The following is a 16,199-nucleotide window of genomic DNA, read 5'->3' as shown; positions in this document are numbered from 1 at the left end:
TTCTATCTGCATTTTCTGTCTTGTTCAAGCCCCAAAGTAAACCTTAGGTTCATATTGCCATGTGTCATGCATTTACAGTCTCTGCAACACTTAGTACTGGGCAGAGTGTTCTCAAGGCAAAGCCAAGAGCTAGATTCAATGGATGGTGAATGCACCAATAAAAGTGAGTTTCCAAAGTGTCAAACACATGTATTATGGATGACTATGATTTGCAACTGAGATCAAAAGTTCAGTTTGAAGCAGAGTCAGTGCAGACTCTCAGGAAAGAGCCTTAAAAATTTATTCTGGTCTCAGGCAAAATAGTAAGTTGCCTCCTGTCAGGATGATATTAGCCCATTAAGCAGGTGAAAAAGCAATGGTAACTGCTATCCTTTGTGAATGCACTCTTTCGTGCTGGTGGCATATGTGGTCTGGAGATCCCTGTTCTCTGAACCAGACAGTTCAAGGGTGTAGATCCGTGAGGAGTTCCTGGAGAAGAGGATGAAAATTGTTCTCTGTGCCCTAGATGTGAGGCCCCTACCAGTACTGCCAGGCTTGTGAGAGATTATGCTTTGAATGCAAACTGTGTGTGTTTCTCAGTTAAATAATTTCAAAGCATATAAGGAAAGGATCATTGGATTATTTAAAACAAAACAGATATTTCAGGCCAATTAATTTAAAAGGGTACCAATCTTTGCAAACTTGATAAAGATCAAGACTGAAGCATTCTGGCCATCAGGGGATCAAACTGCTCGTGTCATAGGAATAGCTAAGAAAAAGATGCTTGGACACCTTCATTGCCTTTGATGTCTGGATGTCGCTTGATTTTTCTCAGAACAGAGGTGATTGATCCTGTTCCTGTGCTGTGCTTCTTGCAATGCTGAATGCCTAAACACAATGTCAATACTGCAATACTTGCTTACCTTAGGAGAAATATTGCAAAAAAGAGGGGCAGAATTGTTGAGGGCCAATGGAAGTGTGGACGCTGCTCCTGTCTTTCGAAAAGTCACACAGAGTTTTGTCTTTGCTCTTTCTTAGTGAACTGGATTACCACGATGCTGCAAGTGTCAATGATAGATGTCAAAAGATATGTGACCAATGGGACAGCCTGGGAACACTGACTCAGAAAAGGAGAGAGGCACTGGAGGTAAACCATATAATAAGGATCAGCAGCTCAGCTGAGGAAGGGAGAGGGTAATGAACCATTTATTTCAGATCTGGAAATGGTGCCATTGAGTGTCCACTTTGGAGTCCAAATAGCAAAAACCCCTTTCCTCAGATTTCCATTTCATTTTGGTGTAGTTACTTTTGCGAATGGACGGAATTACTCAGAGTAGACTTGACAGTACTGAGCTTCCATGGACAGTTCTAAAACAGCAAAAAATGGCCTGTGGTTTGTAGCACCCCTCTGTGGGAGTCTGATGTCCAGGAAGGCTAAAAGCCATGGGTTAGTTACCTTTGCATACTAGTCTGAGTTTGCAGTCTTGCATACTTTGCTGTCCAGCAGTAGGTTAATTTTTGGTAGTGAGTATAGCAAAGCACTGAGATACTTCGCAAAGCCTTGTTCTTTTGGAAAAGAGGAAGTCATACACATAAGTGCCAAGGTGGGAAACATGTGTAATTCTTCCTTTTTGTACTTAAAAGAAATGATTGAATCAAAATGAGCTGATTGTAATTAATTTGCAGATAGATTCTAATAACAAAAATACTTGAAGTATATATTAAAAAATACTTAAAATATCAATATTGTACTTCAAAGGCATATACCTACCCCTTTTAATGTGTTGGATATGAGAAGACTTTTACTGCAATTAGTCTTATTGCCTTGAGTGAGAATCCTTAAAGCGGGTGGTGAAATCAATCAATGCAATCAAATGCTTTTGAAAAGACAAAGCACAACTTTGTATATGGATGGGTATGGGTGTGCAGCTAGATCTTACCCTAATAACAAAAGAATGCAATTTTCCCAACCTGTACAGAGGACAGAGAAATTGCTCGAAACAATTGATCAGCTTCACCTGGAGTTTGCCAAAAGAGCTGCTCCTTTCAACAACTGGATGGAAGGTGCTATGGAAGACCTACAGGACATGTTTATTGTTCATAGCATAGAGGAAATTCAGGTAATTGTATTGTTTCCTGTATCTACACACAGTAGCCAGGATGTTTGAGAGGCTGACAGTGGAGCTGTGCTTATTTATAGCAGATCTTCCAAATTCTGGAAGAAATGTTAGAGTTTTCATTCTTTCCCTCTCTGTTTCTGATTTTAGAGTTTAATCTCTGCACACGATCAATTTAAAGCTACTTTGCCAGAGGCAGATGGTGAACGACAGGCCATACTGTCAATCCAGAATGAAGTTGAAAAAGTCATCCAGAGCTACAGCATGAGAATAAGTGCAACCAATCCTTACAGCACTGTGACAGTTGAAGAGATTCGTAGCAAGTGGGAAAAGGTAATGTATGCTAAATTGCTAAATACAAAAAGGACATTGTAACACATTATTCCAGTTTAGAATTACTGAGAATATTCAGAGAACTTTACAATAAATCTCTAAATTATTCTAGATCATCAGATGCAAGAATGAATTTCTACAGTACGTTATGCTCTCCCTTATATTTGCCAGGCTTGCTTCTCAACATCCCTTGCTCCCATCACTCAGTATTACCTATGTCCTTTTTGGCGTTCTGCCAAGGCAAGAGAAGCATGTTTTGAGGCTAGTACAGAGCTGGTGCCTGGCCAGGGGTGCTGTTAAAAGAATAGAAAATGATTGTATTCTTCTCTTAGTATAAGAAGTAATTTTTGTGTTTCTTCTACCTAGATACTGCTTTTCAAAAACGTTGTATAAAATCAGCATCTTTGGGACCATTAATGTTTCTGTCCAATTAGATTAAAATTGGCATTAGCAACTTAAAAGGACTGGGAAGGGATTAAAGAGAGGGCTCCTAGTGCAATTACACCAATTTCACTTCATTAGGAACCAAGACAGATAAAATGCTGCAGGTAAATGATTGTGTAAAATACAGAATTACAAAAACTTACATGGACAAGGACATACCCTCAATGGGTAACAAAAATCAAGTAGTAAGGACTAAGGTTAGAATCTCCCTGGGCAATTCAAAAGGGTAAGCCAAACAAAAGCATTTGCAATGAATTAGAGACTTCCAGCCAAGGCACGACAGACAGAACATATCTTATGCTATTCTATTCTAATGGAGGTGCTCAAATAAAATGTTTTGCACTGACTCCTCTTAGAACAATTACTTGCAGATGGAAAAATCACCTTCACTTTTCAAAAGAAAAACAAAGTAACTGCTCTAAGAGCAGTGAAAGTGAAATATTTTTTCGAACTTGAATCCAACCAGAGGTGAGAATTTCTTCTCTCTGCATGTCAGTCTCTCTGGTCAGGCTGCCCAAGACCATGTTACAAGCTTCTTATGTTAGCACAGAATTTGTAAGTAAAATAGTGATCATTCTGGCTTGTTCTTCTGATATCGACCTTCAGACCAATAATAAAAATTAGTAGCTGTAGACTTACTTGTTCCATTTGTTATAAAACTATTCAGTTGTGCCTACTGACCTTTAGTGCCTTCCCACTGTAACAGGTGAAGCAGCTGGTGCCTCAGAGGGATCAATCCTTGCAGGAGGAATTAGCCCGCCAGCACGCCAATGAGCGCCTGCGCCGCCAGTTTGCTGCTCAGGCCAATGTCATTGGGCCATGGATCCAGACCAAGATGGAGGTGAGTGCCAGACCCTCATGCAGAAGCTGATGAGCAAAGTGATTCATAATGTTTTTATCTCTACTTCATATACAAGGCAACAGCCAAGTCAATGACAGCTTGCCAGCTGTTCTGTCCTTAGCTATTTAGCACCTGTTAAGATTATTCTTAAAACTGTAGAACTTTGTACAAGTGGTACCTTGATGGCGACCAGGAGGTTCAGCTTTGAAAAATCAATGACTAAACAATTACTGTTTAGCTTCTGCTTTTTGTAAAAAAGATACCAGGTTCACTGGAGTCTCAATACTAATTCCAGATATAAATCTGACACATTTCTTTTGAAATGTGTTTTATGCAGTAAAATTTCTCATCTCCACTGCATGAAGGTTTTTTCTACAATTGCTTCTTAGTAAAAAAATACAACGTATTTATGTCAGCATTGGTCAAATTAGCACAAATGAAGCTTAAATTTTGTGGCACCGGGGGTGTCTTTTTTTCTTTTGACAGGAAATTGCCCGCAGTTCTATTGAAATGACAGGGCCTTTGGAGGACCAGATGAATCAGCTGAAGCAATATGAGCACAATATCATTAATTATAAACACAATATTGACAAACTGGAAGGAGATCATCAGCTTATACAAGAAGCCCTGGTGTTTGATAACAAGCACACCAACTATACCATGGAGGTAGCCATTTACTCCCTTTTATATGTGTTAATTAAGTTTATTCTGTCCTCTTGTGCCGTGTAACTACCTTCCTTGATTTAAAGGGACTGCCACAGAAGATGGAATTTGGCAGGCTTTCTGACAATCTCATAAGACTTATTTTATTTTCATTTACTTTTTGGTGAAGAAGTACCCATTTAGAAACCAGATTCGTATTTTTCTGAAGGCCATTTTTTATTTTTAGTGATCCATGGTCATAATACAGAGTTAGTGGTATGGAAAAAGTATCACATAAATATTTAGAGCTGATTTTTTTTCTTAATATACTTTTTATACTCTTAAAAGAATATATTTGCTTTTGTAATAACTCAGTATTTTCTCTCCCATAGCACATCCGTGTTGGATGGGAGCTCCTGCTTACCACCATTGCTCGAACTATCAATGAGGTTGAGACTCAGATCCTCACAAGAGATGCCAAGGGTATCACCCAGGAACAAATGAATGACTTCAGAGCATCATTCAATCACTTTGACAGGGTACAGTACTCCTGCTTTTTCTCAACTAGCAATATTTATGCTTCCCAAAAGCTAGTTTCTTGGCATTCCAAACATAAGCCTTTAAAAAAAACCTCCAAATGCACTAGCAATGGGCTCTTTTTAAAAGAGAAAAAAGATCAGTTAAGAAAGAATTTATAGCCCTATAAAATCATAGGATGGCTTGGATTAGAAGGGACTTTAAAGATCACCTAGTTCCACTCTCCCCACTTTGGTCAGGGAAGCCCTCCTCTAGATCATGTTGCCCAGGGCTCCGCAAAGCCTAGTAGCATTGTGCACATAAACTAAAGATTAATTTTTGCTTTTTAAATGTAATGTAGAATTATAGCTCTGCTAATATGGTTTAGTATTTGTTCAATTAATAAGGAGAACTGCATAAATCTCTGTTTTGGAAAGTAACATGACCCATTATTTTAAGACAGTACAGCATGTTCTAAGTACTTGCTGTTGTTTCCATCTCATGAAATTTAGCTGTAATTTGTATCACAGAGATTTTTTTTCCCCTTTGAATCACAACTTGTCTCCCTAGAAATGTATTTGCAGGGAATATAGTTGGGACACTTACAGCTGTCCAGGAATATCCTTTATTTTTCTAGCTGTATGTGGGAAATAAGAGGCTGTTACTTTTTTTAGTTATCTAAATATGGATGAATAAAAAAGTAGAAGGAAAACACTACTGTGAAGAAACTTAACTCACTTCTGTGAGTTATGCACTATTCATGGACAGAGTGTTATAAAGATAACTATTAATAGACACGATAGCAAAATATATGCAGATGAGGATCTGACATTTGCAGTTGGAGAACAATGTGAACATGAGTTAGTTCTGATGGCTCTGTGCTCACATGAACCCACCTTGAAGACCAAGTTCACAGTTCAAATGCTGAAAAAACTTAACACATCAATCTGTTGAGTCAGCTCCTTCAAATCATTTCAGGGTACAGCAAAATTCCACTTTCTTTTCACCAATATCCTGTTTGTCCAGCTTTACTCAAATAGGTTGCCCCTACCTGCACTTGCATTTGATTTGGATTGGATGCTGATAGTCACAGTTTACTAAATCTTCTTTAGAATACCCCTAACTGTTTAGGAAGAAGACCAGAGAATTATCAAACCTCTGCTTGCTGAAGAAACATACAAGCATAGGAAAATTTAGCTACACAGAACAGATTTTGTGGAAAAATCTTAATGTGATTCTAGTACAGCATAAATCTTTCTTGTATTTTCTAAGGAAGCAGAAGATAACATCACAAAAGCAGAGATAGATTTCCTGGGGTGGAATGAAGTAGCATACCAAATGGCTTTCCCAATGCACTGGAGCAGATAATTGAGCAATTAGAGCTATTAAAAGCAGACAAAAGTACCAGGCCTGGATAAATTACATGCCTGTATTTGAGAGACCTCTCTTGGGGAAACCAAGGTCTTTGCACAAAGATTTGACAGCTCCCTGCAGATAAGGAAGCAAAGTGACTGAATCCAGGTATATTTTACACTGGATGGCCATTTCTAGCATCCCTGTACCTTTGTAGTTCATAGGTGAGTTCTCTGGCCTGCTTGCAGCAAGGCTGGCTCAGTGGAGATATCACAGTCAGCTCTTGGTCCCTCAGGCTGCCTGAAGGGAGAAGCTAAATCCTACACCAACCAGCCTTACTGTTGTGGATTTTCAGGCTTTGCAGATGCAGTAAGACATTGAAATATCAAAGCATAAAACAGAGCAAGACCTTAGGAAAGGTTGTATGACCTGGAAGAAGGTGGTTGTATCACACAGCTGCTAGCACACTGGAGATGGGCTACAACAATAACATGTAACACAAAATTGCTTCCCAGCTCCTAGATTCTTGCCTGTCCCTGACTGTCTCTTTCCTCAGTCTATAATGGGTCATGGCTTTAGGTTGTGTCCCTTCTGCCCTGACTCCTGTTGCAGGAAGCCTGAATGGCCAGGTCAGAAGCAGAAGGAGACAGATGTTTCATCTATCATACATCCTCATCTGTTTCAATGGCCTCAACAACCTGGGCCTGGTCTGCAAGTTTAGCTGTAGACCCTGCCTTTCCCCATGACAGATACAATCCAATGGCTTAAAAAAAGAGGTCTGGAAGGATCACATAAGGAAAGGATCATTTTACAAATGTCCTCTTTAGTATACCCCATCCTTCAGAATCAGACATGGGAAACTGGTCTAGGTGGACTTTAGCACTGACAGAGTGTAACAATTATTTTGTCTGTAGCGTAAGTTAAAGAAAGGAAGATGGTAAGATCTAAAACAATTCAACCATCAAACCAGGCTTTTTGCAGGGAACAGATAGTAGAAACACTGATAAAAGAGAAGTTTATAAGGATTAAATGACACTGTTACTTAATGAACAGATGCAACTCAATCTACACTGGCTGGAAGGAGACTTTGAAGAAATATTATGGAGAAAGACAGGCTTGTTTTTAATTTCTCTATCTTTCCTGTGTCCTTGCACACTCAAATATTTGTTGTTGGCAAATGAAGGAAACTCAGGGTGCTTCAGAGTTACTTCAGTGTACACAAAATAATGAAGACTTTATATTTGTTCATGTTTAGATAGAGAAGGCAGTAATGAATTCTTTTATGGTTTTGATTTCCTTAAATAGAAATGAAGATAAAGCTGGATTATCTGAACATAAGCACTACCATGAAAAATACTGTCTTCTTCATGTCAGATGGAATTAACAATATATGTAAAATTCTTGTGGCACTTAGCAGCATTTCTGAATGCCTGATATAATTTAAAATGCACTTGAAGGATTGGGCTGCTGTTCACCATGATGAATAGCCAGAAAGGATCCCAAAAATTAATGCTGCCACTGACAAGGAGGCTTTAAATATCTAAGTACAACAGAATAATTTATGCATGGTATAGCTCTGACTTGTGTGGCATTTCTCCCATTTAAGACATTTCTTAATGTCTGACAGAGTGTGTTGAGAATGTCAGCAAAGTACTAATATGCAGAGTAGCTCCCTTCCCCATTTTAAAGTATGCATTTTGGTATACATAAATCTAACAGCTCTTTTTAGGGTGCTTCTAGAAACAACATCCTTTGCTCATGAATCTGAGAAAGGAATCCTTATCTTCCTCCCTGGGAAGAATGTATTAAAAGAAATTTTCACTGTGCATGTGAGAATTACAAGGGCAGGAAGAGTTGTGTTTTTTTTCAGTCCACCCCTAGCAGAGACATGGTGGCACAGAAAGCTTTACAAGTCATCCTTGAAAAGGCAAGTGGCAAACACACTGTCTCCCCTGGCTCATGGGGGTAACCTGTTGGAACCCTGGAGGCTGAAAATTCCAGGCTTTCTGTTCTAAAGGACCAGAACCATCACAGTAACCCTCTTGGCTCTTGTGTTTCCAGCAGGCATGTACACACACTGGTGCCCCAGGGGTTATTCCTGAGGGTGCTGATGCTTACTCTTGCTTACCACTGCTGCCCTACTCCTTGCCTAAAGGCACAGTCTAGTTGAAGATATAAATATAAACCTTCAGCAATGCTGCTATATTTCTTTCCTTAATGTGACTGCATGGAGAAGAAAAAAGAGAAAGTGGAACACAATGTCTGAATCACAGAAGCAGTTCAGAAGTGTTCAAAATGGTGCATAGCTGAATAATGGTATGCAGCCAAATCAGGATACCACACAGATAGGTTGTCAGTCACTGGTTTTGACATCTCTTTATGCAGGGATTCCTTTTTCAGATTCAGTATATTTAGTAAATTCTAAATAAGATTGTAAAGTATGTGATGAAATATCTGCAGCTGCTCTGCCTGTACTATTTTAATGGCTGCTAATACATTCTACTATCGATTTTTCTGCAAACTACAGATTTCAAGTAGGAGCTCTGCATGCAGAAAAATAGCATCATGCCACCCTATATTTTGCTAACAGAAAACCAACAGCTCCCTATTAAAGGAGTCATATGTTCAGGCTTATGCAGGTCGATTAGCATTCAGGAAAATTAAGGACATATTTAAGAATGGATTAGTTTGACTCAGAAGTTCACTTGTTTTGTAAGGTCACATATAAATCACAAGGAGAAGGGAAAAGATTTCTGGGGACTAATAATGAAACATGAAGGAGATTTTAGTGATTTTCTTTGTACAGGCATGAAAAGATGAACAAGGCAAAGTTATTTATATGCATTAAAATATTAATTTCAGCTCCTAATGTTGGTCTGCAAACAATAAAAATAAATATCAAGAACCATTTCCAAATGAGAAAGCCTTCACACAGGCTTGATATGTACCTTAATTGCAAAATGCCATTCCATGAAACTCTGCTGTACTGCAAAGATGCTTTTTTAGGCAACATATGATGAAGATCTGAAGATTTCACTACAAGAATGTGAAAACCTGCTATAGCACTTGGCACTACTACTTGGACCCTCACTAGGGAGTCCCACTTAACCATATGACTGTTCTGAGCTGCAGCGCAAGCACTGCGCTTCTCTCCTAAAGAAAATGGCATCTTGGAGGATGTGCCAGCCCCTCACTCCTTTCACTGCCTCAGCTCTTGCTGCTGTGTGTGCCTGCCTGGGGAGCTCCTGCACACACTGCCCACCCACTCCTGTGGAGTAGGGTGGTAGCTGATGATCCTCCACCAACACCTGCTAGAGGAGATGGAGGGGCAGGATTTGACTCTTAGCTCCCATTTTTATATCATTTTGTTTGTAGTCACACAGAAGTATCCTGAGCTTTAGAAATCAGGTAAAATGAATAACTTCACTCCTGGTGGGACCTGCCATAGCCTGTCTCCAGGACAGCTTTTGAAAATTTTAAACCAGCCTAGATTAAAGTTTTGAGAATGATAAAATAAGCCATCTTGAATGCTTTATAGCAGGAATCATCATATAAAATGGAAATATTAAAGGATAAAAACTTTACTGTGATTATGGCTTTTAACTACATGCTGCTCTAGATTTGTAACTTTGCTTTTTTTTCTCTTCATTGACTTCCCGCTGCTATTTTTCATCTTTCCTTTATGGGGCTGGTGGATATTGATGCAGAGGGAGTCAATAACAGCATGATATTTTAAAAATGCATGGTGTTAGTAACTTACTAAAGCACCACTTCATCCTATTGGTATATTAAATAAGCCCAGTGCATTTGTTAAAACTCATATAGTTTTACCTGTGCATAGCTACATAGAAATTTTCAAAAATAAATTATTCACCTAGCAGGCAAATGTAGCAGACAGAAAAACTTGGATCTTCTCCAAATTGTCTGTAAAATCAATAAGGGTAATAATTTTTCACCTTGGAATATCTCCTTAAATGTATTTATGTTAACTCAGTCAAAAGTACCCCTCTGATAGGACACATTTTGCATGAACAGGAAAAAAAAGACAAGGCAGGCTGTTTTTAAAAAGTTAGTGTGAATTTCTTCCCCTGCAAAACAGAAAGAGATACTGGTTCAAAACAATGTTCCAGTTTGATATGATGTTGCTAGGAACCATTTAACCTGGAATTCAGTGGAGGTTTTTTAAAGTCAGTTTTCAAACCTGATTGTATATATTGTTAAAGAAAATAGATAATTGAAAATAACTTACCAATTATAAACTTTTTTTGTACTTATCTTTTTTGAGATATGCATATTATACTATGTAGTATTAGCAGATGAAGAATGAGGTAACAATAATTGAGTGGGGAAAACATGTTTTGCCTGGATTTAGGGATATTTTTATTGCATCTCACATACACTGCATGACAATAGAAAAGGAAGGGAGCAAATGGCAGCTCATGGAATGAAATCTGCCTTGTCAGCAAAGATGTTTTTAAAAAAAAGCTGGAAAGAAGCAGAGTTTTAACTCTGTAGTTGAAGTGAGGACCCTCTTCTACTAAAAAAAAGTTTAAAGCATGAAACTGCAAAAACTGCACACTTTTTAGGTAATTCATTGCATATGTTGACATTACATTTCCATGAAATTCTGGAAGAATGTGGTTATTAACTTGTAAATAGAATGTTCTTTACTAACCAACTAACCTGATCTGTGACTTTTCTTTCTTTCCTTTCCCCTTCTCAAATGCATGACCTCTGATGGGATGTTAGGATGAATCTGACAATCTGCAGTCTGATGAATTTAAAGCCTGCCTCATCAGTCTAGGACAGGTTGGAAATGACTTGCAGGTAGAGGAAACTGAAATAATTCTGTTTTCAGATGTAACAATAGTCAAAGAGATTGCATGTTTAAATTCCAGTCTGTTGGTCATAAAGTTTTGAAAGGATCCTGCCTCTGGGAAGACAACTGGTTTAGGTGGACTGTCAGCATCACTTTGAGCTGTCTTTGTCTTAGCATTTTTCAAAGATTTTTCAGTTTGTTTGTTTTACTTGATTTGAGATATTTTATTTGGACACTACTAGATACCTAGGAGAGCTCCTATGCTTCTTGCACTCAGACTTTTGTCAATTTTCCTTTCCTCAGACTCAATACAAGTTCTCTTATGCTCTCTCCTAATACAGGATGACACAATCCTCTCCAAGCCACTGCAATCTATCACAACACAGAGGAAACATTTATTTACCTTCCTAATTTCATACTACTTCATGTTTACTCAGCTTAGAGTCTAGAACGTTGCAGATATGTTATTACCTGGAAAATGAGCAATTTCATTTCATACAAGGTCTTCAACTTTTAGGTCTTGCAGGTCTTATCCTTTAAGCCACCATGCACATTTCTGCTGTAGTCAGGGTCTTGACAGCCTGCAGTCAGAAGGAAAATCCCTGTACTTATTTCCCATATATCAGCAGACTGCTCTCATAATGTATTTGCTTTGGCCTTGGAATGAAGTCTTTCACTCACTGCTTTCCACTGTACTTCTAGTTGCTAGAGATTCCATGCAGAAATTTCAAAGACATTTCATATCAGGGAGGCAGCTTGAACATCTGCTGAGTTTGACTAGTTTAGTAACAAACTTTTCTCCTTCCTCTTCTCTTTGTCTTCTCTGGTTGTGTTCTCTGTATTTTCATCCCATTCACCTCCTCTTCTCCATTATCTCTCCCCTGACCTTTCCTGATGTTACTTTTCTATGGTGAAAATGTCTCTTTCCTGTGTGTAATATGTTAGTTACTTCTTCCTCTTTTAAAACTGATGATGATTCTGGTGACCTGATTGGGCAACATCAATGAATACTGTTCATGCACTGGATCCAATATGCCAATGGTCCAAACTCGTCATCTCTCTGGAAATTACCTTGGATTCTTCAAACCCTCCCTTCCATATTCCTTACGTTGTTTTGGTCAATAGAGGAAGAATGGATTGATGGACCACGATGATTTCAGAGCTTGCTTAATTTCAATGGGTTATGATTTGGTACGAGCTTTAAGAAAAAATGTCAACTGATTCTGCTCACAGCTAAAACGTTAACCACTGCAATACTAAAGCTTATGTAAACAGAGAGGATACTAATGCCATTTACACTAGAGATTGTATTTTCTTTGCTTTTTCTTTATTTTCAAGTGGTTAAAAGGGAAGTTAAAAGTTAAATAAGACAATTGGAAACCATATTCTATGGTGCACTGCATTGCTCTTTGAATTAAGGAAACTTTAAAAGTTGAAATTAACAGTTATTAAACTAATATTTTTGTAAATTTCTCCTTTTCTACCTGCATGATGAAGAATGAGTTTGATACTGTTTAATTTTCATAAACTTGCCTTGGGGATTGCATTTTCCTTGCTTCAATTATTTATTCTAGAAATTTTCTCTGAAATTCACCTTTTTAATGGGAAAATAAGAGATTATCCTTAGTTAAGCTGTCCTGTATTTGGCATGAAATTTTCAGAGTTGTTTCCCTTCTTAATTCTGTGGGTCTGTGACTACACTGCTTGTTGGGCTATTGTTCTACTTCCCTGCATGCTACCTAAATCACAGTGGTTTTAGGATGAAATGAAAAATGAACTGTTAAGTTAGAACAAGTTAAACAGGCATTGTGGGAGGGTAAGAGGGAGAGAGGATGGTGATATTTAATTGAAAGGTACATAATTGTATTTAGGACAAAGGGTAACATTTTCAAAAGCACAAGCCTTTTTTACAGAAGTGGGGTGGGCATTTAAGATGCAGATTTCATTGGCTCTGATGTTCCTGAGTCAGGAAGATGCTTTATAACCTCTGTAATCAGTGGTTCCAACTGGTTCCTGAGAGGCTGGGGCTGCTGGAGATCGGTATTATGGTGACCATTTTCTTTGTTTTGGATTTTGTGAAAGGGTGAAGCTGAGTTTGCCCGAATCATGTCTCTGGTTGATCCCAATGGGCAAGGAACCGTCACTTTCCAGTCCTTCATTGACTTCATGACCAGAGAAACAGCAGACACTGACACAGCTGAGCAAGTGATAGCTTCCTTCAGGATCCTGGCTTCAGATAAGGTCAGTCACCATGCTGCTGTAAGCATTCAATTGCTCTCCTGTTTAGCCCTTCTTGTTACAAGCCTTTTAGTACATAGTGAAGCTTTGGTTGCAGTTTGTCAGACTTCAGAGAAAGCATGTGCCTTTTCTTCTTGTTTGGAACCAGGAACTCTTACCTGAAATGGGTGCAGAACACAAGGCTTTGTCTGTGTATCCTTATACCACAGAGAGCCAACATAAAATGAGGCATCTTAGACAATACTTAGAGGGTTGGTCTGTATAACGGATATATTGTACATCAGGTTATTTCCACAACACAGCCTTGATTAGTGGGGAACTCATTCTGCCTTTCTTGCTGTTGTCTGGATGTTCCAATGCAGAGTTTGGCCCTCTGGAACATAGCCTAGATCAGGTGCAAAAGACTGCATCTGTTTGTGAGCCACGTTGTGACCGGACAGCTCAACCAACAGGATGATGCAATGTGGTGCTTCCACATCCTAGCAGGAGCAGCAGGAGGAGGCCTCCTCTAGTTACTGGATTTGTAGAGGAAGCTCCTGAATTTGACATACTTTCGTCCCCACTGCCAGATGTACTTGGTGACTGAGTGGTATTTGAGGATGCAAAGGAGTATAATGGTAACACGAGAGCTCCTGGAGGAGTCAGGGGCATAAACAGTGCTGCCACAAAACCAACCCTGTACTGTGGAGAAAGGAGAGATCACAGCAGTACAGGTCTATTTGCCCAAGCTCACTCTATTGATTTTCTCATTCCAGCTGCTTGTATTGATTTTGTGATCTCAGTTAACGTGGACCACATTTTAAATTCCAGACGTGTTCTCAGTAGCAATTCATGTGGAACGTGGTCTCAGGAAAAAGTGGTTTTCATTAGATTGCTATTTTGAACAATGTCAAGTCTGTTAAGAGAGGGTATCCCTCATGTCATAAATGCAAACCATTAAGAATAATACTGCATCTTTCTTTACACATATATTAGAACCTTGAAACTAACAGGAACTACTTGCATCTGTCCTGTCACTGCAGAAGGGGCAGTAGTGCACTGCAGAGATACTGACTGTCCAGGGATAAGCTGTATCTCTAGCAGTCTGCCCATGGCTGCACAGTGCTTGGCAGCTAACATACACAGTCACATATCCTGAGACTGCATTTTGACCTAATCTGTTTGTTGGTGGAATGGTACCCTGCAACTCATAATTTGTGATGGAATTTACCGAGGAAAATATTCGGTCTCAGAAAAATTGGCAAGATGTACAAATTTATTAGTCAGAGCCAGAGAAATAAATATACTTTGTCTTTTTGAAGAACACATACTGAATTTGTCAATCCTTTTCCCCCTCCCAGCCTTACATCCTGGCAGATGAGTTGCGTCGAGAGCTGCCTCCTGAGCAGGCTCAGTACTGCATCAAGAGAATGCCTCCGTACACCGGCCCGGGGTCTGTTCCTGGGGCTCTGGATTACACCTCTTTTTCATCAGCACTGTATGGAGAGAGCGACCTCTGATTCAGTAATTGGCTGTATTCATGGTAGACACTAAAAATACCCACCTTATTGCCCAGATTGCTTCTCAAGAGCTTTGACAAGCTGATTTAAAAACAAGTTTTACAAATACATTAGGTACCATCAGTGTAAAGTGCTAGTAACTGCAGTAACCAGTGTATAAAAGTGTGCAGCACGCTAGATACCTGCCTTGTTGGTTTTAGGTTGTCTGTCTAATGCAATGCTAGAAAATCTATTTAAAAAATTGCAAGATATTAATTTTGGAAATATACATTCAGAAAAGAGAATGTAAAACCTACAAAACATTGAAACTCGCAAAATATTTCTCCATTTTTGAAAGGTTTCAATGCCATATGCGCTTCTTTTACAATGTTCATAAAACTACGTTAGAAGTCATGCTTTTTTTCTTTCATAGAGCAATATTACTTTCCTCTCATGATTTCTGATTTTGTATGCTTCTATTGGTGGAATTTAATAAAATACTAAAATGCAGATTTTCAGGGAAGAAATATAACAACCGCATAAACTACTTAACTACAAAAATAATCGAGAATGCAATGCTTTTGTCACAAAGAGTTGTAATATAAGGGGGAAAAGCTGATTAAAGTGCAGTTTTAGAGTTCTGTAAGCAGTTCTGTTCCTTTAAGCCTTTAACTTTTACAGCTGAGGGAATACAATTTTTATAGTTAGAAATAATAAGGAAGCTAATTTCATGTGAACTGTTTTGTTATGAAACCCTCATTCTTGTCTATGTTGGACAGTCTTTGTTTCTCAGTATAAGAATGCATTATTGTATGTATTAGTGGGCAACATTCATCTCTCTCCTGCATAAAGCAGACTCCCATCTGAGCAAATGTAGTATGGTTGTCTTGCAGCTGTAACTGTTCAGTGCTCAAAATTCAGTTTGTCTTGACTTCTGCTGCGTTGCAGGCGGTTCTGTCTGTGCCCTGCTCCTGTGCGCTAGACGTTTACTGTTCTTTTCCATCTTGAGAAATGACAGAGAATCAAAGCAGTAACTTTTTTACTTGAATCCTACCGACACTGAGGAAATGCAATGTATAATCAAACAAAACCATTTACCAATGGTAAAGCAAGCTGTGCAACCCAGTGCTATTAAAGCAATGATGTGCCTATTAAATAAAGTCTGCTTTTCAAAACCTTATGAGACTCTGTCATTGGCAATTTAACCCAGTGGCTCTCTCTAAGAACTTGAAATATTTCTGAACATCAAAGGAGTTTTCAGATGCTAAAAGTTCAAAGTCTGTCACACATTTCAGTGCATTGTATCTGCACGAACAACAGTCTCTTTGTGCTGGAGGGACAGGTCTGGTTTCGTGAAGAGAGATGGAGCTCAGAATGAGTTGGAGAGTTTCCATTTAGGTCACCTGAGCACAGATGTCCATAGCTTGTTACACTCCAAG

At 38.8% G+C, this 16,199-nt stretch overlaps 1 protein-coding gene across 1 annotated transcript in view; it reads left to right on the top strand.

Annotated features, from left to right (window-relative positions):
• ACTN2 (actinin alpha 2) overlaps window positions 1-15,940 on the top strand; it is a 68,985-nt gene extending 53,045 nt beyond the window's left edge. The window contains exons 13-21 of the mRNA XM_066315674.1: window positions 1,018-1,126; window positions 1,959-2,099; window positions 2,247-2,429; window positions 3,580-3,714; window positions 4,201-4,380; window positions 4,749-4,895; window positions 12,170-12,235; window positions 13,127-13,285; window positions 14,623-15,940. Coding sequence (XP_066171771.1) covers window positions 1,018-1,126; window positions 1,959-2,099; window positions 2,247-2,429; window positions 3,580-3,714; window positions 4,201-4,380; window positions 4,749-4,895; window positions 12,170-12,235; window positions 13,127-13,285; window positions 14,623-14,781 — 1,279 coding nt within the window. The 3' untranslated portion in view covers window positions 14,782-15,940. The remainder of the gene's footprint in view (window positions 1-1,017; window positions 1,127-1,958; window positions 2,100-2,246; window positions 2,430-3,579; window positions 3,715-4,200; window positions 4,381-4,748; window positions 4,896-12,169; window positions 12,236-13,126; window positions 13,286-14,622) is intronic.
• Window positions 15,941-16,199: the final 259 nt, after the last annotated feature.

Source organism: Sylvia atricapilla, chromosome 3 (assembly GCF_009819655.1).
Source record: "Sylvia atricapilla isolate bSylAtr1 chromosome 3, bSylAtr1.pri, whole genome shotgun sequence".
Taxonomy (NCBI): domain Eukaryota; kingdom Metazoa; phylum Chordata; class Aves; order Passeriformes; family Sylviidae; genus Sylvia; species Sylvia atricapilla.
This window is presented reverse-complemented; position numbering and strand designations above follow the sequence as displayed.